The following is a 25,950-nucleotide window of genomic DNA, read 5'->3' on the forward strand; positions in this document are numbered from 1 at the left end:
GCTTTTGGCGCGGGCAAATTATGCATACGTTGTCCTGTCATTTCTTCGTAATATTTCGCTGGGCAGAAGAGGGGTGTAGCACTTGGCACACTCACCGACTAATATTTGGGTTCTTAACTAATATACAAACACATGTGTCTTCTTTCGGTGCTTCGAGGGTGTCTCGTTCGACCTCTGTGCGCGCCTTTTTGTGTGTCCGTTAGTGCTTTGTATAACGCGAACGCGCACGGAAAGTATACAGATAGAAAGAAAGAGACAAAGAAAAGGAAAAAAGGACAATGAAAGAAAGAAAAGAGAAAATGTATCATCGAAACGAAATTTTCCAAATTTCTCTTCCATCGTCGATTCGAAAAATAAATCCGTGAAGGATTTGCGGGACTGCAAAGTAAAGAAAAAAAAAAAAAAAAAAGGAAAAAAGAAATACGGGAATCTTAATGACTTTCTCTGCGCGTTCGCGTCGTTTGATCGGAGCGCATGCGCGTTCGCGTGCGCGCGCGCGTCCGCGTTTCTTGGATTTTGGTCCGACGACCTCGCTCGTGAAAGGGATTCTCAACGGGTAGGCAGCGAGCAACGTGTCCGAGGTCAGTGCTCTCCTGATCCTTGGACATTCGCGTCTGCAAGGACTATCCCTTCGCCTTCGAGGTCGCCCGGAACGCGTACGTAAGCGCCGTGCGTGCACGCGCGTGCACGTGAGTGCGTGAGGATGAGATGGGATGAAGGAGAGAGAAGAAGGAACAAAGTCGACCGCGGCCACGTTGGCCGACGTTAGCGAACTATCGAAAGAACATGATGTCGAGATGAACGATCGAGGAGACGGAGAAAGAGATATGTATATAAATACGCGTGATGATTCATAGCGATATCGATGATGACGATGACGGCAATGAATCGATGCGACGATGAGAATGATGTTGATCATGATGATGATAATTATGATAATGATGATGATGATGATGATGATAATGATGATGATGATGATGATGATGATGATGATGATGATGATGATGATGATAATGATGATGATAATGATGGTGATGATAATGATTATGAGATGGTGGTGATGATGATGATGATGCTTTCGTTCCTTGGGACGCTTTATCCTGCTTGGCATTGACCTTGAAATTGTCTCGCCCTATTGTTCCCTCCGCTGACTGCACAACCTCCGTTGCCGGGGTTTACCTAGCGAAGCGACGGACGGCCAACCACCCGTGCCCGGTGTGCGGAAAGCACTACGTCAACGAGGGTAGCCTTAGGAAGCATCTAGCCTGCCATCCTGAGACCAGTCAACTTAGCACGAGCCTCAGAATGTGGCCGTGCTCGGTGTGTCAAGCGGTCTTCACTCACGAGAGCGGTAAGTGCATCTTTGTTTCAAAGAAAAAATGTACACCGTATCTCCGTCAGCGTTGATAAACGTTCCGAAAGCCCAGCCGATCTCTCACAACGTATATAACACAACATATATAAAATTCTTGTCGTGTCTATTCCTTGTACATCCTTTGCGAGTCAAGGGCAGTTCGGATACGACTTTCGCGCTAACGGATCTACGCATTAATGTAATATCTTCTTATTTACCATCGATTTACGAAAGTGAATTCGAAAGAAATGGGGAAAAGAAAGAAGTAAATAAATAAAGAAAGAGAAAAAGTATAAACAAGGCGTGGTCTAACGATAAGTTCGCATTTGATCGCAGGTTTGTTGAGTCATATGGAACACATGAGGATGGATCCGAAACATCAGTTCGCGGCGCAATACGTGTTGAGTCGCGCGGCGGCCGATAGGAGAGAAAGGGAAATTCTCGCGAGTTCGAGTCTAGGTATAAAACGAGAATCGAATTCTCTTTAAACATGAAATATTAATGATTATTATGCGAGGTAGACGATGTACACGATGTATTCTCATTGATCGAATACCGTTCAGGTGCGGGGCTAGGTGTTTTGGGAGGTCAATCTGGAGGACCACAAAATTTGCAGCAACCACCGATGTGCCCATCGCCGTCGGCCCACTCCGATAGCAGCAGTGGAAACGGACGGCTATCGTCGGCCGGAAGTGAACCTGGTACGCTCCGACTATTGGTTTTGCGCCCTGAAGGAATCGATCATTGCTCGGTGCCGTATCCGTGTATTGCAGTTTCCTTGTCTCTAATTTGATCGATTAAAAGCATTTTCTGAAATTATTTATTACGTTATACGTACATATTACATATTGCACATTACATTGAATACAACTTTTTTTTTATTCTACTTGTCAAACGAGTTTCAATGAACGTCAAAAGGCATGTAATCGTTCATAAATAATATAATCTAGTGCGAGACACGGCTACGGTCCCATCGTTGTACGTCGAATTAATATACGTCGAAAGAGCTCGATCGCTTCGTTTATTCATAAAATGAAAGAATTATTAGCGATGTAAGAGCCAAGCGGTCTTGAACGAGCATACTAACGAGAGTAGATTTCTGCGCAGGCACCGGTCTATTGAACAACAACAACAATAACAACAACAACAACATGGCATCGCCAGGACCCAGCGGTAACAAGCTGAGTGAAATGTTGAGAGCGGGCAGTCAGCCGGGTTCCGCGCAACAATATCACGACGAGATGCAATCGCAACAACAACGCATGGCCGTCATGGCCGCCGCCGTGTCAGCGGGTGAGAAAACAACTCCAAGAAACGGACAGGATTCGCTTTTCGAATCGTTCGAAACGTTCTTTTATTACTGAACGAGCGAGAGCACATACATATTACATATGATACATACGTATAGCGTTCAAACGCAATAGTTTTGCGTTTTCTTCAAGGACGTCGACGGCGTTATTACAGTTTATCGGACAACGCGAGACGACGCCATCCGGGAGAGGAGAAACGATAGCTCCGTTCCAATTATACCGATAAAGATTGATTTACAATGATGTTTTTCCGCGTCGCTGTCGTCGTGTCGACGTTACTGGCTCTCATGCCATCGAACGTAATTAATAGCGACGCTTAATAACACTAACCTATGTCTAAGCGAAATCGCTTCGCCTGTTCTTAAACGTGCCGTATTATAAACGACACGTATCAACGAACGCTTCGTATCGTATATCTCATTTTATTTCGGTTTACGCCTCGTCACGTTCTCGCCTCCTGCTAAATTTTTCCGCGAAGAGTCCGCGATTCGATCGACTCGAACTTGCCTTACGACGTAACGCGGTCGATCGGATCGCGATGTTACCCTATGTCGAAAAATTTGCTGCGCACGGCGAGTACGCGAACTATGTAAAATAACATATATATATATATATATATATATATTTATATATATTCTGAAGTTCTATCGTTATCTTCTTCGTAAGAACATTTTTATCAACGCCGAGACTCGTTCATAGCAAGTCCGATCACTCCTTCGAAGGAAATAAAACTTTCACTGGCCATCCATTCGCCAATGTCGAAAAGAAAGTACATATATATTTATATATATAATATGTACACCTATATATTAAATAAGTACTTTAGATACATGTTTCGAATTGTAACGCAACGAGATCTTAAGACGACGCTTTTCAACTTTTTACGAGACATGTTTAGAAATAATAAGACTGCATACAATTTTTCTGTCCCCCTTCTTCTGCCCGCGATTTTAATGTGGTCACACTTCGTACGTATGATATCATAGAAATACGTCGTTCTAAAGTTCGACAATATCTTCTTTATCCGCAGGTCTACAAAACTCGGTGTCGCCGAATTTGTCGCCCGTAGACATGGCGTCGTTAGCGGCAGCCATGAGGATGGGTAACAACGGAGATATGAGCGGCAGTGCTCAAGGATCGGCTGGATCTCAACAGCAAGGCGTTCAGGCTACCGGACCCGAACAAGCTCTGAGAATGCATCAAGCGGAAGCTTTGTTACGTTCTCAAGCTGAAGCTGCCCTTCGGCTAGCGGTAAGCGATGCCTCCTCTTCTGACCAATTACCCTATTCTAGTACGTTAAACATTTCATTCGAACGTAGATAAAACGAGAATCGTTCGATCGTAACTTAATCTACACGTGAATTAAACTCGAAGACACGTATTAGCGACAGATAGACGCGTTGTGGTCGCGTTAAACACCTTTAATCGCACGATAATAACTCTATCATCGATTTGAATCAGGTGTCCCAGGCAGCGGCCGCAGCGGCAAGTTCAGCGGTTGGGGGAGATGTGAGACATCATCTAACGCAACATAATGGCGGCGGAACTTCCGGTATACCAGGACATCACGCGAATCAACAAATGTCACAGCAAGACAGCTTGTCGCCCGAGTTCGGTGAGTTTCCACAATTAAGAATAATTAAGAACGAAGGAAACAAATCGAATTTGATTTTTTCCAAATCGTTAGAATAAAAAAGAAAGAAAAACGGCCATCTTTTCGTTTTATAATCTAACAATATCCCTTAAAAGATAATTAACGTCTTTGCATGTGTTTGCAACAGGGGAAGCTCTACGCCTACAGGAGCAACGATTAGAGCAAGCCCTGAGGCTTCACGGTGACCCACGCGCCCTGAGTTTTACCATCCAGCAGGTGGTCAATCAACAGAACAATCAGCAACCATGAAAGTTCAGTTACTACTGAGACGAGTGGACCCCTTGGACGCAAGAGCAGACGGCTCTGCAGCAAGTCGAGCGTATGAACCAACAGCAGCAGCAGCAACATCAACAACAAGCATCGGAACGCTTGACACCTTTAAACAATCATCAGCAGCAGAGCTCGTCCGGCATCGGCCATCACCAGCATCAGCAACAACAGCAGCAACATCATCAAGAGGATCGGGGTGTCAAGAGGAAAGTAGAAGACATGCTCGGTAATGCCGAAAACGCGTAAAATGCGGTGCGTTCAAGTGCGGTCATCAACGAATACGCTCAACGTCTCAGCAGTATGAAAAAGAAAAAAATATATACGAAAGAAAAGAGCGCGCGGAAGTTTGAAATAAGGGACTTCGTAGACGGACCGGACGATTGTTTCTTAAAAAAAAAAAGGAAAAAAAGAAAGAAAGAAAACACGCCCGGACTCCGTTAGTTTTCGCGATTCTCGCGAGATCAACGAGCCGAACTTGTTTAGCCGTATTGAAACTCGATACTCCGTTCGATTTAAATGATCCATCGGAGATGATATTAGAGACGTAGGTACGGCTAATCCGTTGCACGGTGTCGATTCGACGTAACAGTGGCGACGCTTGCCTCCGACTTTTACGATGTTCCTCGCGTCGTACACGTTGTTCCTATTTCGGTCCTAAAGGGAAAAACAAAAAAAAAAGAAAAAGAAAGAAAAAGAATGTATTGATCTCGATCGAGAACGTCGTGTACGCGACACCAGAAAAGAAGAGAGACAGAGAGAAAGATAGAAGGAAGAAAAACAGGGAGTGCCACGTTATTGGTGTTTTCGCGTGTAAATAATGGACGTTCTCGGGTCGTCTTCCGCCGACCCTTTTCTCAAATCGCGAATGCCGATTGTTCTTCCGCAACTATGGGAGATATATACTCTTACTCTATCCTCTTCTATTTTAAGATCCTCTGGGATCACAGGTACGCGTCGCCACCGTTACAAGCTTGTGTCGTCACCCGAAACGTGCCATAATGAATGAATGGAAGACCGTAGTCGTCCGACTCGTCCTCGTTGTGTTTACTAACGCGATCGCTCCTCGTCAGTCGGTCGCGTTTCGTATCGCCTTGAGGACGTGTGACGCGGTACTTATATGACTTTTTTTAGTACAAGAGCCATAACGACGGGCAACGAGAATTCACATGATCACAAGTGATCCTCCAGTCCGATTCGCGGTTCAACAACCGAGCTATATGTATATTCATATATTTATATATACGTATACATATATATATATATGTATATATATATAAAGTCTGCACGAACATCGGTCATTATATATATATATATGTATATGTATATATGTGTATATATGTATATATTTATATTTATATACATATGTATGTACATGTATCTATGTATGTATGTATACATACAAGCCAGTCTCAAGGTTCCCTTAATCTTAATCTCCCGTAACGTTTAAGAAAACGAATAACACGCGATACACACAGAACACAGATGAAAAAATAGAAAGAAAACAGATAGAGTCGGAGTGAAACCGCCGTAAACGTATACGTGCGTCGACAAAACGATGAGAAGATCGGTCGCACTCTCTCGAACGAGGGTATAAGCCCTTCTCCTCGTAATCGTAATTCACGCTTACGGCTACGTGAAAGACACATATTATATACACGCATACACACAAAGAAACTCCGTGAAGAGAAGAAAGAAAATAGGAGGGCCGAACGTGTTTCTCAACGAGCGTGCCGCGTTCCCGAAAAACAATGCAAACAAGTGTGAAAGAACATTAGTGATAAACACACACGCAGAGACGCACATACCACACACACAGGCACATACACATATATATATACACGCGCTAATATAGCGTGGACAAATGGGGAACGCATCACACGCATGTAACCACACACGCACGTATAGACATTTGGTAGGACACACTCTGTACACATTAAGCACATACTGAAAATACAGTTACTGATAAGATACACATGAATATACACACACACACACATTATATATATATATATAGACACACACATACACACATACGTACTGTGTAAACTCTTGAAGAAAAAAAATGCGCGCAACTTGTGCTCGTGATAGCACGAAAACTATTAGCTCGTAAGCGGACAAACAAAATATAATTATTACAAACAGTTATATTATATATATTATATATACATACAGAGTATGAAGAGTATGATGGAAGAAGCGAAGAGAAACAAAAAAGAAAAAAAAAAAGAAAAGAATAGTGCACGGGTGCGAAGAGAGAGAAAGAGAGGGAGAGAAAGAGAGAGAGAGAAAGCGAGAGAGCGAGAAAGAGAGAGTGTATGAAAGAAAGAGAGAAAGAGAGAGAGAGAAAGAGTAGAAAGTCACCCGAATAAAGCACGCAAAACACACATTTTAAAATGAAAAAAAAAATTTGAGCGTGAATGCGAACGAACGTTTTTCGTGAGCGAGCACGCTCGAGATGATGATGCAGAAGAGATAAATAAAAAAAAAACTAAATGCTAAATATTATATATATATTATATATATAAATATTATAAATAATGAATATAGGGTCTATGAGACTAGGATAGTTAGGCGAAAGAGAAATTTCGTGCGAGTGAGGCGAGCGCGTCTGTGTGATTTTACGCGATTCCGAGAATCTTCGCCGAGAAAATGTAAGTACGAAGAATGATTGAGAGAGAGAGAGAGAGAGAGAAAGAAAGAGAGAGAAAGAAAGAGAGAACGAATGAGAGTTCGTGAGAATGAGTACGAATGTAAGAGTGAAAGAGAAACAGAGACAGAAGCAATAACGAAAGAAAGAACGAGTGAAAGAGATCGATGAATGTGGCGACGAAATTGGAAACGACGCGTAAACGCACGGATGCGCACGCGGTGCGAATGTTAGAATCGAGTAAATGAGAATGCTTCGTGAGCATCAAGGAAGAGAACGAGTGCGTGAAGATTAAAAAAAAAAAAGCGGAGCGTTTGAGATTTTAGAATGACGTGCTTCAGGTAATCTGAGGTCCTGTGATCGTTATAAGCGAAATATTTTTTTATTTCCGGGTAATATATCTGAACGCGTAAAGCACTTGCGTCGTTTCGAACTTTTACTTGCAATATACCGTTACGTTCTCGCAATACTTAGGAAGAAAGGAGATTGAACAAAAACGAAAAATGAATAAAATAAAGACGAATAAGAAGAGAAATGGATGAGGAAAAAATAATACGAAGATGAGGATGACGAAAGGATGATGAAAGTGTATCGTAGAAAGTCCGTACGTTTGACCGTGGAGCGAACTATAGGAAAAAAAACTATCGAGTCAACCCCTTCGTCCTTTTCAAAAGGCGAGCACTCATACTTTAGAGTCCCATTTAACCTTTCACGTTAATTCACCTAAACCTTCACCATCACGGATTAACAAATCTTTCGATCTAGTTTCCAATATCTTGCCATTTGAAAAAGAAAAATAACGGAATAAGAAATAATATATCGTGGATCGTCCATACTTTTGATGGGGTTTCTTTCGACATACAAAACGAAATACAAAACGAAAGGAAATGTTGACGGTTTACGCGCCAAATCGATGAAATAACGAAACTGAATTTTACGATTATAATCATTCGCGGATGTAACAATGATCGAAAGCGGGAGATAATAATAACGATAATAAAACCGAAAAAGTAAATATAAAAGGAAAACGAAGCCCTCTCTTGAAACAAAAGGAAAGAAAAAAATTTTTTTGAAATCAATGCCGACAGTAACGGTGATTATTCGGACAAAGTAATAAAAAAAAGAATAGAGGGTTGATTAAAAATTAAGACGGATCGGAAGTACAAAAGACGCGCGATAAGATTCGACTCATTGTCAGGAGACGTTCGACTTCTTCGTTTCTTTGACTGACAATCGCGGAACTAGTAGAGTGCGGAAACGAATGGTAGCGTGCCGAATATAATAATCTCTTTCCTTCCCCCTTGACATACGTCGAACCGCGTTGTTGTTGTTATTGTTATTGTTGTTGTTGGCCCCCATTCGGAGATTCTCGACGAGACTTTTCGTTCTTTACCGGCTCGTAACTTACCACCTAATGATATCTCCCGCTTTCGTTGTTTCTTCTACGATTTGATTTCGTAATGAAAAAATATATATATATCCTCACGAGTTTCCTTGACGAAGAAGGAAACTTTTTTCTGAAGAACCATTTCGGAGCGACAAATTTCTCAAAGAAATTCATTAATATTCTATAATTTAACACCGTGGAGTTTAACACGAGAATGAAAAAGTGAAAGATAAAAGTAAAAGAAAAAAACAAGAAAAAAAAACAAAAAAGAAAAACAAATTATTAAAAGTTAGAGGAGACAGGAAAAAAAACCCATCCAAAGAAGGAAACCGATCGATTTTAATTTTGTGCTAAATCTAGAACGAAATACCGTCGGGTTTTGGTGTCTCTCTCATTTTCCCTTTTCAAGGAACTTGTTCCCGTCAAGTCCCTTTGTTCGCCAATTACGAAAGTATAGCCTAACGTCGTCATCTTCGTTGAACGTAAAAGACACGCGCCAAGAAAAGCCGCCGGGTAAACAGGCTTTTTCCACCATCCGGGACGAGAAAAGAAAAGATCGCTAAAGGATTCATCGTCAAAGCTACATTTTACAATCGAACCCGCCTCGCGCGCGAGACTCCGGAGGTATCGAAACTTTCGACGATCTCGCGCCACGGTCAAGAAATAATTTTGCGTCTCGTTAAAGGATATAAAATAATGGAAAACAATTTTTTCGACCAAACGTGCCCCAAAATTAACTCGATGGACCAAAGCGCGGCATATAACGAGAACAAAAAAAAAAAAAAAAGAAAAAGAAAATAAAGAAGTCCAAAAACGAGTACCCACGAGAATGGAGAAAAAAAATTAAAAAAGAAAATTAACAGGATAAAAAAGAGGAAGAAAAGAATAAAAAGTAAACTTCGTTCCCCGAGTCTCGCGCTGAGCGATCGCAGGTCGATCATTGGTCGTTCTTATTATAAAGAATTTTTACGTTACAGGGCGTTTTTTCCTCGGATTAAGTAGTATGTAAATACACCTTGATATCACAAGCATAAACTGAGAATTTACTGATAAACTTAAAGGAAGTACATAATGCGAAATAGGGTTAGTTTCTATGTAAATACCTAAAGCTGGACGAGTGCATACACCTCGTTCATGCAACCAACGATAATCGTTTTTATCGAACCAGAGCTTCTGTTCGTCGTCGGTGTACGCCTGGACGTCGACGAGTGTTCCTATTCGGATTATCCTCTTACGCTCGTCTTAGAACAAATGGCGGTAATCTTAGGAGGAATGCTCTGCGAGCCGAGCGTCGCTGATCGGGAAATTCTTTTTTTTTCTCGACACCGATACTCTCAAGCGCGACACGCGCCAATGCATATACTTACACTTATACTAAAACGTAACACACATACGCATACACACAGATACACACATATACACACAAACACGCACAACACAGAGATAGCCTTGCGATGGATTGTACAGCTATGCTAAAACAACATTACCAACTCGAACAACAACTTTCGGCATTATCATATTACTCTTGCACAACTCGGCACCGATGAGAATTCTATATATATATATATATTTTTTTTTTCTCTGACTTCGGGCTAGGGACCAACATTCGGTTTTACTCGCCATCTATAATGATAATCGGACCGGCCGTTTAGATAGAATGACGAAAGAAACAACGTAACGCTGTTTTATATTTGGGACGAAGCGAAGATCGCGAATTATTTTTTAATCTCGTTTGTCGTGCACGTATCAAAATATAAACGAAGGCTCATTAATTATAGGGAAACAAAGAAAGAAAGATAGAGAGAGAGAGAGAGAGAGAGAGAGAGAGAGAGAGAGAGAGCGTTGGATTGATCGGCATGAAAGATTTGTGGATGTCATTTTAACTGTAAAGCTGTGTTCTTTGAACATGACTTAAGGTTGCGAAATTGTTGAAAGGTTGAAACGAATGTGCATGAACGAGAGTGCGGACGAACTTAGCTTCGAGGGCACAAAGTTGAGGTTTAGATAAAACAAAACGGAAAAGAAAAAAAAAAGAAAAAATACGATCCGAAATAAGATCCGAGAAAGATAGAAAGAATACGATCCGATCGGAAATTTTTCAATGACTTCGCTTTCATACAAAAGATATATATGATAATCAAACAAAAACAGAAAGAAAGAAAGAAAAGAAAAATCATCGACCGACAAATGCCAACACTTACAAAAGTCATTTCAAAAAGAGAACAATAAAGATCTTAATTTTTACGGTCCCTAAGAAAAATCCACGAAGGAAAAAGAAAGAAAATAAAACGGGTGCACACAACAATGCGATAAGAGTGCAGGAGAACAAAAAACAAAATGAAAAAAAGAAACAAAAAAAAACAAAGCAAAAAGGAAAAATGAGAAAAAGAGAAAAGAAAAATTGTGAAGCTTTCGAAATGATACCAAAAAGAAAAAAAAGGGTTAGAAAACGAATGAAGAACGATAAAATCAAAAAAAGCAGTACCATTTATCAACACCATCACCATCACAAAAGAAATAGAACAACAACAGCAACAATACAAAAAACACAATACCACTCTAACCACCCACGTCGAAATCCTTCATGGACACGAGCACACGCACCGTGGACCCATGAAACGATTGACAGGCGAGAATTTTTCAACAAAAAAGATAATAATAATAATAAAAAAAAAAAAGAAAAACGGTGCATCCTGCCGTGCGCCGAGGGTTGCTTTTTCATGTCGAATGCAAAAGTAACGATGAAAGATAAAAAAAATATATAAGTTAGAGAAAAAGCGCACACACACACATTCGAACGGGGCAGCCAATTGAAATTTTCCCCATTAACCACTTAACCTTTTCCAACCGTGAATCTGACAGCCCCTACCCCCTCAATCCACCCTCTAATTCCCAAGTCCACTACCACTATTCCATACCCCTCTACCAAATCCAAAAAAAAATAATAATAGAGAGACCGAGTGAGAAAGAAAAAAAAGAAGCATAATAAAATATCAATCACACACATCTCCGCGCGAGAAGGAGGAATTCCCGAGGCGCCGGCCCGTGCCCCGCGAACGTTGTATCATAATTTTAAATTAAATGAAAATAATAAGAAGTAACGCAAAAAAAAATAATAAAAAATAAATAAATAAATAAACGCTAATAATAATAACGCGAAAGAAAAGCTAAAAAAAAAATAAATAAATAAATAAATAAATAAACACAATGAAAAGCACACAACATTACAATAGCTCTAGTAGTGTATGTTCTGTAATCGAAGCAGGAATAAGCGCAGATAAATGATAAAAATAAGCGCGCACGTCACGACGCTCACCTTTTCCTTCAAAAAGAGGTGGGAGAACGACGTGCCGCTAAAAAAAAGCACAAAAAAATAATTTACAAATATATTGATTTACATATGCCCGTAACTAATAAGCGGGTCGGTGGCGCAGCGCTCGCAAGCAGTACTCGCCCCATTTATAAGGAGCTCTCTCTAAACCCCCCCATCCTCTTCCGTAAAAAAGGGCAACGATCTTCTCTCTCGTTTACTCATTCACGGGATCACCGTTGAACCTATCAAACTCGGGCCAGTAGGTAAAATGCGAATCTTCGAAAAGCGAGAGAAACGGAGAATGGGAGAGCGTACGAACCCGAAAGGTTGAAACGGTCCCTGTGCGAGCCGACCGGACTTAATTCTAGTCTAGCTCAACGAGAAGGAGACGATCCCGATTATCACGCCAAGAAATAAAGAAACAGAGAGAAAGAGAAAGGAAGAGAGAGAGAAAGAGAGAGAGAGAGAGAGACAGACAGATACAGACAGATATGTAAATTATCGGAGACGAGTCTACGCGGCGAGACCCTGCAAAACCGACCCTAACCATAATCTTAATCTCTTTCATGTAAATTTGCTAAATGTTTAAATAATCTAAAACTTGCCATAGCCCGGATGCGCTGGTGCATACTCCCAGCGCATACACACTACAAATACGACTCGACCTAACGAATAAACGCAAAAATCCGCGGCAACGTCTCCAATGCAAACGACGTTTAAGGGGTGAGCGACGCCCACGTCAATCAATGGGGACGCCCGCGGTAGAATTGGTATTCTCGACAAGGAACAATTCACAACAGGCACAGATTACAACTACAGCAACAGAGGAACACGAGCAATTACCCGAATACATCGGACACAAATACACGCACAGCAATTGGTAAGGAGAGCCCTGTACACATAAACACATTCTTATTACACGCTCGACAAACTCTTACACTATATCTACACTTCGTACACATAATAAATACACATGCTACGGATATGTAAAGCCAATTGATTTTGTAAATTGTCTAAAAAAGGAAATTTTTCGTGTGAGTTTTAAACGCAAAAGAAGAAAAAGAAAAGCAAATATAATTTCAAGATAGCACAATGTGGCAATACAACAATTCAAACATATTCGGCCCAATATCTACATCTATATCAATATTTTCATGCGACAATTCGAAATATCGCACCGATCCGTCTGGAATGGATTTGTTGGAGGATATTTGAATCGAACCGTCCTTCTAGGTGGAAAGGATCCATACCACCGATGAAAAAAACTTCACGGTGGCTCGAGCAAAAGAAAAACAAACAAAAAAAAAAGAAAATCAAATAAAAAAAAGCAAAAAAAAACACAAAAAGCTAATGATTTGAATAATAGAAAGAAAAATAAATGAATCAGTAAGAAAACATTCGCGGCCTTTGGCATACGTTTGGATGCAGAACCGATGATGAATGAGCTTGCACGGAATCCCGTGCGATCTCCATAGTCCCCCGGACTTGACGAAAGAAAACCCGGCAATGATACGAACGAACTCTCCATAGCGAAGAGTTTCGATCCTGACGATGGACAGACAATGAGGTGCCGCAAAGTAGTCCAATGGACAAAAATACGAATGGACGAAAGAAAAGGAAGAAAGAAAAGAATGTGAATGAGAGATAATCGTCACGAGAAAGACTTACGGCATCTCGGCATAATCTAGTGAACTGTCTGTTCCACGATATATATATATATATATATATATATATATATATATATATATGTATGTATATGTATGTATGTATGTATACATATCTCATAAAAAAATAAAAAATAAAATAAAATAAACGATGAGAAGATGAAGATGAAGAAGAATAAGAAGAATAAGAAGTCGAAGGAGAAGAAAGGCGCTATTAAATAAGACGACCTAGGAAGTGGCAGCGGCGTTGTAGGAGCCGTTGTTCGAGTACGGCTTTACAAGCAAAAACCGTTGGTTTGTTTTCGATCGGGTTTTAATTTTTTAATGAAATAATCTCACGACGAATATCGCGTACGATCGAGATCGCTGATTTCAAATCGAAAAAAGGGCGAATGACGTATGTGTATATTCGTGGCAGTGTGTATCGTAAGTGCGCAGCATATGATAAAACCGACAGTCTTGCAGTGCGAGCGCCTCGGCAGCATTCGCGTCTTCACGCGGTGACCTTGACCGAGCCTCCGTGATTAAAAACCGGAATAAGTTGTTTCAATGTCCACTATATAAATGAAGAGCCATAGTCGTTATGAGGCGGTGACTCCAATCTCGATATCGTCGACGACCGAGCAAGTCCGTCCATAATTTCGATTTTATCTAACTTTAACTAGAACCTAAAACGACGATCTAATAAATTCGAATGCAATTTGATGATTAATATGTCGTGTGACAAAATTTAAAGTCGAACTTTTCGGATAATATTTCTCGATCGGTGAGCGATAACGTATCAAATTCAGAGGTATACTGATATGTACCAAAAGAAAATAATATATTTCGCGTAAAAAGAAAAACAGAAGGAGGAGAAGGAGAAAGAGAAAAAAGAACAAAAATTTCGCTCACTACTCAGGACGGATAAGAATCGTATCATATCGCGTGAGAAAAAATATTAGCAAAAATAACATCCAAAGGAGTGGCAACTGCCTTTTCATTCGGACGACCAACAACAACTGCGATTCTCGACGATGACGAGCATTCGGAGCCATCGCGTGGGTCCGTCACTGAAGGTCTCGTGATTCTAGCGAACGCGGTGCCTTCGTGACGGGCGATACTCTTTTTCAAAATATTCTCCAAGTTTTCGTTAATGAGAATGTGTTTTTTCTCCCTTGTATCCCTTAGTGAACCCTCTCTATTCGTATCCGAGGTGAAAGACCGAGTCCGATCGCAAAACAATACGATTAGGGACAATCAATCAATTATACGATGAACGTAAAAAACGAAAGAGTATTAAAAGAACAAAAAATACATACGTAGAAAAAACAAACGAATGAAACATAAATAAGGCCTAAAATGAAATCGATGATGACACATAACCGTCCGTTGAGTGGGTGCCTTCGTCAGGGTTTTCCGTTACATTAAACGAACGTTTTCAAGTATAACTCACAATTAGTAGTGTTATGGTAGAACAGTAATTACAGTGTACCGCAGTAAACAATTAACTAAGTAAGTATACAGGAAGCACGTGGTCTTTTTCAGTGTCTACAGTATCGTCGTACACCACCGTGCAGTGGAACGACCGGAAACACCGGATTCATTTCGCGTGCAGTTCCCTTCCCGCCAATTTCACCTCTTACCCTCCATCGTCATTACTAATCCAAAAAATTTCGCTAAGCAGCTCGATTCGATTCAGTAAATTGACAAAATGACGGATGGATCGAAAATTTTTGATCGAAAGGAAAATACTTCGAAATACCCTCCCATATACCCGTCCTACCGAATCCGTCGTTTCGACGCCATCCACCGTCCGCGAGATCAGAGATACAATCAGCATTTAACAGATAAATATGATAATAAGTGTACTAAGTGTCAGTAGTTTAGCCAACGTGTACATTGTATACTCCAATAGAGGAAAGGAAGGGAAAGAAGTAAGATGGATATAGAACAAGAAAAGAAACAACTTTATAAAGAAGATAGTTTAGGAAAGAGAAATAGAGAGAGAGAGAGAGAGAGAGACAGAGAGAGAGAGAGAGATAGATAGAGAGAGAGAGAGAGAAAGCGAGTTTAAAGACGATTGCACGGTGGAGCCATATTTAACCAATCAATATGATTAATTAATAACAGTACCGTAACCATTTGTCAAGTCGACTTAATTAACAGTTAAGCAGAATGCATACGTATACACTTGCATACATACATACATACATACATACACACAATATATAAACACACACACAAGATATAAACACACACACACACATCCATACATACACGTTTAGTTACGTAAAAGATATATTTACGTATCCAATGTGTAACACACAACATAAACACGAATACGCGATGATACAAAGGGGGAGATAATAACACAAGAAACATAAAAACATCCGTACTCAAGAGTATGTAAGGATCAAGCGATCGCACAGTATCGCTCATTACTTATTAAATAAATCGCGTAGGCACTCACTACGGATAGGAAAGTAGAGGACTTTGGGACTCGGACCCGGATAAGAGGGTGCCTGAACGCACAAGCCACTTCACTCTCGCGTATGTAGTCTACGTGTTTCCCTCTCGTCGAGAGCATAAACGATCGGAAAAAAGTGTGCGACGTGCGTTCAGGTTCTATCCTGTCGTTATTTCAATTGATCTTTCCAGTGCAGCCTTGAGTTATTTCACTTACGGCGTTGCTTTCAACACAAAATAAAACCCCCACCACCCATCCCCCACTGGCCACCTGAAAATCATCCGCTCATATTCCTCGAAAGGATGACATACCCTCGACACACCAATCCTCCTCAGTTTCACACGTACGCGTTGTTTCAAGTTCGTTCGCGATGTCTCGATTACGTGATCGCCCTTTTGGGCACGTCTCCTCGTCCAACAACAAAACGATTTTTGATCGAATACTTTTTATCGTATTCTTTTTTCTGTTTTTATCATTATCAACTATTCCAAATTTCGAAAATATTTGACGAATCAAAAATGATCTCTTTCCAGTCAGTTCGAATTAAAATACATTTCTTTCGTCTTTTCGAATTCAAAGATCTAAAAAATTCGCGATAACCATTGGCAATAATTGTGACAAAAAAAGAAAAAAAGAAGAAACAAAGAACTGAACGAATATTTTGTATAAATTGGAAGAGAGGAGGCTTGCCTAAGCCACGACGATCGATAAGATGCGAACGTTGAGTTAAACATTTTGAAAACTTTTATGTACAGTTAGTTACCGTGTAATACAGCGCATATTATCGTTTATTTCGTTGGCGGTTCCTTTGTCCTGCCTTTCACGAATCACAACGATCTTCAGACCGGATCGTTCTAAATTTCGATTGATTTGGCAAGGTAAACGGACCCACGCCACTTTAATGGTATCGATTGAGTTTGGTCGAAGTCCCCTTTTGGGCAAACACACCGACGCACTTCCGGTCCCGCTGGCTCGCCGTAAATCATTCAAGAAAAAGAGAGAGAGAGAAAGAAAGAGAGAGAGAGAGAGAGAGTCAGAAAGCCTCCCGTTCGAAATTCGATTCTAGTCAAAAAAGGTACAAAGCCGAAGCGAGTGGAGCTCGTTGCGGAGAAAATCGGTACTTATTTTAGCATATGTTATAAAACTAAACAAAAGGAAATGGAAAAAAAGGAAGGAGAAAAAAATCGGTCAAAGTAAAGCACGGGAGAAGCTCTTAGATGATCGTAAGAAAGGAAAACAAAAGCAGAAATTAAAGGGTAGGAAGAGAAGGGGGAGAAGAGTAGAAGGGATGAAAAATCGGCCGATTTCCAAAATACGCGGCCTAGCGGGACCGTACCCGAAAGAATATATCCGCGCGTTGTTGACAAAACATAGCCTCTTTTCGTTGTACATCACACGTCGGCCATGACACGGTCGATCTCCATTGTATGAGGAAGAAAAAAGAAAAAAAAAAGAAAGAAGGAAAGAAAGAAAGAAAGAAAGAAAGAAAGAAAGAAGGAAAGTAAGTAAGAAAGAAAGAAAGGAAGGAAGAAAGAAAGAAAAGAGAAAAAAAGTACGACACTCTTTCCGAAAGAAAATACAAAAAAGAATAAAAATTTGCAAAAAAATGGATGTACGGTGCGAATGAATCTTTCGAGAAGCTTCGATCGTTGTTCCGTCGCGTTTTTCAGTTTTTCTTTTTCTACCGAACCGCAACCGTTAAATAACCCCCGACCTACCCCCATTCGCTTAAGGCAAGGTCCACGAAACAGAGGCCTCTTCTTATCTGAATCATAATTTAGAAAGAAATCAGGCCTCGGTCTTGCGAACCAAGCCATTCGATACCGCGGTTAATCCTTACAATTATTGCTATTACTACTATTATCATTATCATTAATATCATTACGATTTATTAGTTGTATTAATAATTATTATAAACATTGCTGGGGGCAATTGGAAGCGTATTTTATAGAGAATATATATATATAAATCTATATATATATATATATATATATATATATATATATATATGTATGTATGTATATCTATAAAAAAAAAAGAAAGAAAGAAAGAATGAGATAGAGAAAAAAAAGAGTGCAAGGGCTAGGTAAAAAAATTTCCCGATTCGTCGAAGCCATAATATATGAATTATTTTTTATGTTATAGCCTTATATGCGTAACGCTTAAGAAACAAATACCGATGAGATGCGATGGCGAAGGAAGCAAAAAGGCCACATTCTTTTTATATTTATTTATTTTTTATTTTTATTTTTTTTTTTTTTTTTTGGAAAAACGCTTCTTTCTTTTTGTCACCTCTTCTTCTTTTTTCTTTTTTTTACGTTTGTTCTTTCCGTTTTCTTTTCCTTTAATTTTTTTTTTTTGTTTTTTGTATCTTTTCTTTTATATTTAATACTTTACCTACAGACATACCTACACGTACACTTTATATACGTACACACATGGTAATGCTTGTTAAATATTATTATACATATATTATATTTAGGCGAATATTTATGTAATGTAAAGCCCGCGTTTGGTCTCACGTAGGTGAAGAACGCGAAGAAAAGAAGAAGACGCGTTCCTCGTCTTAGATTTTTCGTTGCAAATATTAAATATCGCGGCGTCACTATTTTATCTCGTCGCTTATTTGATTTTTCTTTTTTTCATTCTTTTTTTTTTCTTTTCCGCGACATAAAAAGAAAACGACATTAAAAGAGGCAAAAAATCACATATACGAACGCGAGAACGAGCTTACTCGTAATTACGCCAGTTCGCAATTAGCTTTATTCCGTCTAAATTCTCAGGATCCTTCGAATTCTCATTCTCGTTGTTCGAAGTTTCGACGAAACGTTTAAAACAAGAATAATCCTCGTAGTTTCTTCTTCTTCTTTTTTTTTTTAATTTGAAAAAAAACAAAAGAAAAAAGATAGTAATAATAAATAAATGAATAAAAAGGAAAAAAAAAAGAAAGGAAAAAGAATAGAACATTTAGATTTTTCTCGAATTAACTAAGTACCTTCTCGAAGACAAAAAAAAATTTTGTTTCAATCGAAAAATGGCAGATACGAAGAGAAACCTCTTTTATTTGCGTTTTCCTTCTTTTCCTTACGTCGTTTACCTACTCTCATAAGTCTCTTTCCTTGTCTTTTAGTCGATGACGAAAGAGACAAATCGAAAATGTCTGATACGTTCCTCCTTACCCTCGTTTACGTATACCAACTTTAATTTTATTCGTTGGTAGTCGAAGAGTAACCTGCCTAACTTTTTTTTCTTTTTTTTTTAATTTTTTCTTTCCCGGTCAATCGTCACTTACTTTCTGAATAATGAGTCTTTGCTTTACATTTGAAAAAGAAAAGAAAATAGATATAGAAAAAGAAAAAAAAAAAGAAAAGGAAAAAACCATTTTAAATGAGAATTTTAATTAAACAATATAGTTTGTCTTTTACATCCCCATCCTCGCGTACTCTTCGATTACTTTTCGAACGTTTTCGTTCACCTGCCACCGCGTTAAACTTCACTTGATAGTTTCAATTTCGGTCCCAAACGTTAAGTTCCTATTATGTTCTATCGATTATGTCTGAAGGAAAGTAATTAATTAAAATAATAGATGTCGTTGAAAAAGAAAAGAATAAAATCAAATATGGACCGTCGAAAAGTCGAACGAGGAGCGCGGTATTACGTGAACGATCTCGTCAAGTTATGTTTGCTAGTCAGAATTGGTTTAAAAAAACGATGAAGCAAGCTAGAGATATTTTTTAATAATAAATTAATTAATTGATTAATTAATTAGCACTACTGCCCTGTTATTCTTAACTTCAATCGATTTATTGTTTATTAAATGATTAATTAAATTAGAAACGCGGTCTGATTTCTATCGTCTGAACTCTCCCGCATAGTTATAAGTAAATCGATTTAACTTACACGTATACAAAACTACGGTTCTTTAGTTACTATTCTTTAGTAGAATGAGAGAAAGAGAGAGACGCGTCAGCATAAATTTAATCGATTCATTGAATAAGAAAGTTTAATTAGAGTTTCTTATCTCTTGGGACGTATATGTGTTATAAAATAATTCGTTAGATGCAAAAAATTCCTTCTTTTTATTCTGTTTTTTTCGTCTATGTATGTTTATACATATGTGTGCATATATATATATATATATGTGCATACATATTTTATAACAAATTTCTAATGCCTTAACGAACACATGTTGCACGGGTGGCGTAACTATCGCGTCTGTAACAACTCGTAGTGTCGACACTACCATCACTACTACTTAGTAATATTACACTTACTGCTACAGCTTTTGTTAAGTAACGCTAACGTTATAATTATTTTTATTATTGCCACTGTCATTGTCATTATTATCATTACCATCATTAGACAAACTATTATTATTATTATTATTATTATTTTTATTATTTTTTATTATTATTATTATTATTATTATTATTATCATTATGATTATTATTATTAATTATTAATTATTGACTATTATTATTATTAATTATTAATTATTATTATTATTATTATATTATTATATTATTATATTATTATATTATTATTATTATTATTATTATTATTATTATTATTATTATTATTATTACGATTACTATTACTATTATTACTACTATTATTGCTATTATTATTATTATTATCATTATCATTATCATTATATAATTATGTTATCTGTTCAGCACGCTTTAAAAAAAAAAAAGAGAAAGAAAGAAACCATGTTGCAAGCTTTCTGTTACACGTGTTTTTCTTTTTTTTTTTAGGCAAATGAAATGTGATTAAAATTTAATTCTTCAATTTGAATTCGTTCGGTTATTATCGGCCTTGTTTTCGATTTATTTCTTTTTAAAGTGGCTCATTAAAACAAATTTCGTAATCGATAGCCCAACGTACGAACTGTACGAAATCTTTAAAATACGCTAACGATTGTCGTACGGAATTTTTTAGAACATGTGCATTTAAGAAAAAGAAAAAGAAAAAGAAAAAAAGAAAAAAAAAAGAAGAAAGAAAAGGCATAATCGTTACCCCATATTATCTTGGCTGCGAGATATCGGGAATTCGAGAGCAGCGTTTGATTTGCTAATTCGATCGAAGATTATCAATAATCCTAAATTGTAAAGAATAATTTCAATGGACTGAAATACGATCGATCATCTCGTATTAATTCGTCCATCTCTAAATGAAAGAACGCATGACAACAAAGTCGCATATGTATATCTTCGCATTCCCGATTTCTCGTTCTTCGTTATCAGTTATCATTCTTAGTTATTATTCATTGACTCTATTTGCTACTATTACACACAACTATTATTAGTTATCGCTATCGACTTTTTCAAAATGCGACCCTATTGTCGATCGGCGAGCGAGGTGACTGTTTCTATTGCCCCTCGTCTCGTAATGTCGCACAAACAACCACGTCGACCAAGAGACGCGCCAATGAGTGCAGTTTTTTTCTCAAAAACGATACCCTCTCGGCGTACTAAAAAATAAAAGAAAAAGAAAAAAGGAGAAGATGGAAAATAGATGAAAGAGAGAATGATAGGAGTTACTATATAGAAGATACCAAAACTATATCTACTGGCGACAGAACGAAAAAATAGAGAGAGTAAGATAGAGAGAGAGAGAGAGATAGAGAGAGAGAGAGAGAGAGAGAGAGAGAGAGAGAGAGAGAGAAAGAAAGATAAACAAAGAGAAGCAAGCTTTCTTTTCATCGAGAAGAGGCCATTTTCGGATAACGACCAAAAAAAGAACCTTCCTGCTTGGACAAATTTCAATATGTTTTTTACAGCACTGGCTAACAATGTCGACTCATCGAGACGATAAAAGGGGCGTGCGATTAGTGATAATGAACAGAGGAAGGTTAATATCCAGAAGGGCTATGATGAGCCGAGGGTCAAAAGGTTTCTATTTGTCCCTCGTGACAACTACGTCCGGCGAGAAATTTCTTTCCTTTTTCTGAATGACCGCGACGACAAATAAGAGAGAAAAAGAAATAGAAAAGACTATACGTAGGATCCTCCAAGCGCCATGTACGTAGCGAGCAGCTTGTACACAATTTCTAACTAACTTTGGGAATAATCGACGCGCAAAAAAAAGAATTAAAAAAAAAAAAGTATGTACGAAAGGAAAAAAGTACCTAGGAAACAATCATTAAGAATAATAAATGAGTACACGAGAGAGAGAGAGAGAGAGAGAGTGAGAGAGAGAGAGAGAGAGTATGTTTGTGAAAGGATATTTGATTCATTTGTATGCGAGAGTGAAAGAGTAAGAGAGAGAGAGAGAGAGAGTGAATGAAAAATAGAAAAAATGAAAGAGAGAAAGAGAGAGAAAAAAGGTTTAAAAAAGTATCGGGCGTTAACTCACCAATCTCTTTCGGTTACGAATGAGTTCCGCATTGTGTAGAATTTTCTAATAATGATTACGAAATATATATAAATATATATATATACACGTATATGTCTGTAATATTTCAGAAAGTGACGAGAATTTTTCGATAATCGTGACGCGATAAATTTTGAGCGAGCGAAAGAGAAAGAGTGAGAGTGATCAAAGGCAAATCATTAAGAAAACGAGAAAAAGAAAAAAAGAAAAAAAGAAATGGGAAAATAAAACACTCGCGATTAATAGTCTTTTTGCATGAAAGAATTCACATCTCTAGAAACTAATTCTTTTTTTATTTTTTTTTTTTTCCGTTAAAACTATTACTTTTCGAAACAAGGAGAAGCACCTCCGCATTTTTATGAACGATAGAGAAAGAGTGATGATACGTAATAAGAGAGCGAGACAAAATTCGAAATTCATTGTGCGATTCAAAACTCTTACTCGTGAGCAGTGTTCGATAAAATTTGACGTAATAATATATCGAAAATTACGCTTCAGACTATCGGATTATTACGATATATTTATCGTATCGAAAACGTTCCTTTTGTATGATGAACGAACGTTTAAAATTTAAGTTACGACAGCACAATAAAAAAAATGGTCTTTCGAAGAGTCGAGGAGCGCTATTTTCGAGATATCGATCTATATTGTCGTTAAAAAAAGAAGAAAATTACGTTCATTTGGATTCGAAAGATTTAAAAAGAAAAGTAGAAAAACAAAAAGAAAAAAAGAATTAGATTTCGACGAATTAACGTACGGAGAGATATCTCGAATGCAGATCCTTCGATTGATACGCGAACATATCAAATTAATAATACTAAAAATATCATTTTCGATAAATTGTATTACTATTATTATTATTATTATTATTATTATTAATATTATCGTTATTATTATCATCATCATCATCATCATTATTATTATTATTATTATTATTATTATTATCATCATCATCATTATTATTATTATTATTACCAATATTATTAGATGTAAGAAAGCCGATCAAAAAAAATGATAGGAAATCTATACGTCTATTGAACTATTGAACACTGCGCATCGACGTTTCGACGAAAAAGCATCGTTTTGTAAAATCTCTTGTTAGATATAGGATTGAGGTAAAAGAAAGGAGAGTGAAAACGAGCGAATCAGATCGTACAGAAAATCGACTTCATTGTCTTCGCGAGAAGGACCTCCCGAAAACAAAATAATGCAGACAAAAAAGATTTATTTTTTCCATATTAAGAAAAATAAGAATAAGGGGAATAAAAACTAAATAAAGAGGCATACGTTGGAAGCTGCGCGTTTTGTTATAGATACATAATAATTATAGAGAAAACTTAGGGTAGGGATATATTATAAACTAGATAGGGTGGCAACTCAGTGCGACACGCATAACAAAGAAGATCCTTCCCACGAAATTAAGAGGTCGATTTATCTGTCGATAATTGCGCGGAGGTAAGAAGAAAGCCGAACCATAAAGACAAAGGGGGAAAAAAAAGAAAAGAAAAAAGAAGATGAAGATAGTCGGCCGATCTCTCGCGTCTTCCGGCTGAACGATCTTTCGCGGCATCCGCTTTTGACGCTTTTGCGGAGTAGCCAGCTTTCTCAACGGTGTCAACGACGAATAATAAAGGACGAGGTGGAGGCTGCGCCGTAGCAAAAAAAAAAAAATAAAAAAACCTAAAATCATTAATTAACGATAAGTGTAAATATTATTTAGGAGAGGCGTTGCGACACACGGTATCCCACGATGAAAATTACTATTTAATGAAAAAGAAAAAAAAAATAATAATAATAATAAATAATAATAATAATAAATACGGTAAGATAGTGAGAGTGACTCCCTTCTCCTCGTCCGAAATTCCGCGAACATATAAGATCGTTCATCGTTTGCCGGACGTGCGCGGGCCACCGGCGAACCTAAATTTAAGCACGTTTTTAGAAATTAATCGCGAAAAATTGTGAGTGTGTTTTAAGCTGAACGTCGTTTTTGAGATTGCTAAATTTTCTTCTGAAAAGAAAAACGGATTGATTTTCGAGCTGCTAAAGTATATCGAACGAAAATGATTCCGACGAAAGGGAACGAAAAAAAAGAAAAGAAAATAAAAGCGGACGTTTTAAGCAGGATACTGAAACGAATAGAGAAAGAGGAATATGTGTGTAAGAGAGTAAAAAACAAAAAAAAAAAGAAACAAAAAAGAGCGTACATACATGCGTGAAAAAGAGAGAGTGAACGAGCGAACAAGAATGAGTGAGAAAATATAAACAAAATTTTACTACCAAATGAACTAGAAATCGCAACCGATGGGTATTACTAAGGGGATATAAAAAAAAAAGCTAAATATTCGGAGCGTTTTTTCGATAAAGAAAAGCGTCCAAAATTGTACCTATTTTCATTTTATAAATTATATATAAATATATATATGTATATGTATATGTATAGATATACGACGACCTAAGCGATCATTAATGTGGAATGCAATTGAGAACCGAAGGAGTAAAGTGAAGAAGATAAAAAATTATTGTACCTATATTCGGAGAGTGATCGATAGCGTATTCGAGTCGTGATTATTATTATGGAAAATTATGATCATCGTCATCATCATCATTATTATTATGAATTATTATTATTATTGATAATATTATTATTATTTTTTATTAACATAATTATCTTTATTATTATTCATTATTACATACGATCGTTGTGCATAGATAAAGCTAAAGTGATCGAAACTTTGCCGAAATTATCAAAACTCAAAATACCTTTACAAGGATCGAAAGCAAGATCGAGAAAATGTAGTCAGAACGAAAGTAAGAAAGGACGTGAGAGTGAGAGAGACAGAAAGAGAGAGAGAGAGAGAATGAGTGAATGAGAGAGTGAAAGAGCGAGAGAGAGAGAGAGAGAGAGAAAGTATACCTCAATATCGATGATTACATATTGCGTGTCGACCGACAAAAAGAGTCCCTCTCCCTTTCAGTAAACAAAAAAGGTCGTTATTAAAGAAATAAAATTTCTAAAAAAGGAGGTCACGACCTCGAATCAGGTTGAACACACGAATAACATAAATTTGCAGACAAAATTACGAAAATATATTATTACGTAAGGCCGATAACAGGCAAATATTTAAAATAGAAACAAAAAGCAAAATCTGTTTCCTTTCTTACTATTGTTATGATATATGAATGACGATTTTCTCCGAACAAAATAAAAGAAAGAAAAAAAAAGAAGAAAGAAAGAAAAAGAAAAAATGGTAACAAATCCAAAACGACAACTCATTTCTTCATTTCATTTTCTACAATGACCAAATGTTTAAAACGAAAGAAAGAAAGAGAGAGAGAGAGAGAGAGAGAGAAAGAAAGTAAAAAAGAATAGCCATATTATTATATATATATCTATATATAGAAATATACATATATGTATGTTGTATGTGCATGCGTGGCACGCCTACGTACGTACACGGCATCGAAAAAAAAAAAGAAAAAAGGAAACAAATAAACAAACGCAAAAATCGCGTTACCAGCAATAT

General features: G+C 37.6%; 2 protein-coding genes across 11 annotated transcripts in view; both read left to right on the forward strand.

Annotated features, from left to right (window-relative positions):
• The window catches only part of LOC127066335 (zinc finger protein 853-like), a 97,151-nt gene extending 71,377 nt beyond the window's left edge, over positions 1–25,774 (forward strand). For 5 of the 10 annotated variants that reach the window (XM_050999920.1, XM_050999913.1, XM_050999910.1 and 2 more), the window contains exons 6-12: positions 1,139–1,351; positions 1,691–1,813; positions 1,918–2,055; positions 2,450–2,647; positions 3,695–3,915; positions 4,126–4,279; positions 4,446–25,774. In XM_050999920.1, the coding sequence (XP_050855877.1) occupies positions 1,139–1,351; positions 1,691–1,813; positions 1,918–2,055; positions 2,450–2,647; positions 3,695–3,915; positions 4,126–4,279; positions 4,446–4,567 (1,169 nt within the window). In that variant the 3' untranslated portion in view covers positions 4,568–25,774. The remainder of the gene's footprint in view (positions 1–1,138; positions 1,352–1,690; positions 1,814–1,917; positions 2,056–2,449; positions 2,648–3,694; positions 3,916–4,125; positions 4,280–4,445) is intronic. The other 5 variants (XM_050999915.1, XM_050999916.1, XM_050999911.1 and 2 more) reach the window with 4 other exon arrangements.
• On the forward strand, positions 4,640–12,819 carry LOC127066192 (uncharacterized protein DDB_G0285291-like). The gene is made up of 2 exons (XM_050999617.1): positions 4,640–4,830; positions 12,546–12,819. The coding sequence occupies exons 1-2, from the start codon at positions 4,640–4,642 to the stop codon at positions 12,817–12,819; spliced, it is 465 nt and encodes a 154-aa protein (XP_050855574.1).
• Positions 25,775–25,950: the final 176 nt, after the last annotated feature.

Source organism: Vespula vulgaris, chromosome 9 (assembly GCF_905475345.1).
Source record: "Vespula vulgaris chromosome 9, iyVesVulg1.1, whole genome shotgun sequence".
NCBI lineage: Eukaryota > Metazoa > Arthropoda > Insecta > Hymenoptera > Vespidae > Vespula > Vespula vulgaris.

What these genes read in the sequence shown, in the direction of transcription:
- LOC127066192 (XM_050999617.1), top strand. Translation starts at nt 4,640, where the DNA reads ATGAACCAACAGCAGCAGCAGCAACATCAACAACAAGCATCGGAACGC. An exon ending in CTCGGTAATGCCGAAAACGC is followed by an intron (nt 4,831 to 12,545) that starts GTAAAATGCGGT and finishes AACTTGCCATAG; the next exon opens with CCCGGATGCGCTGGTGCATA.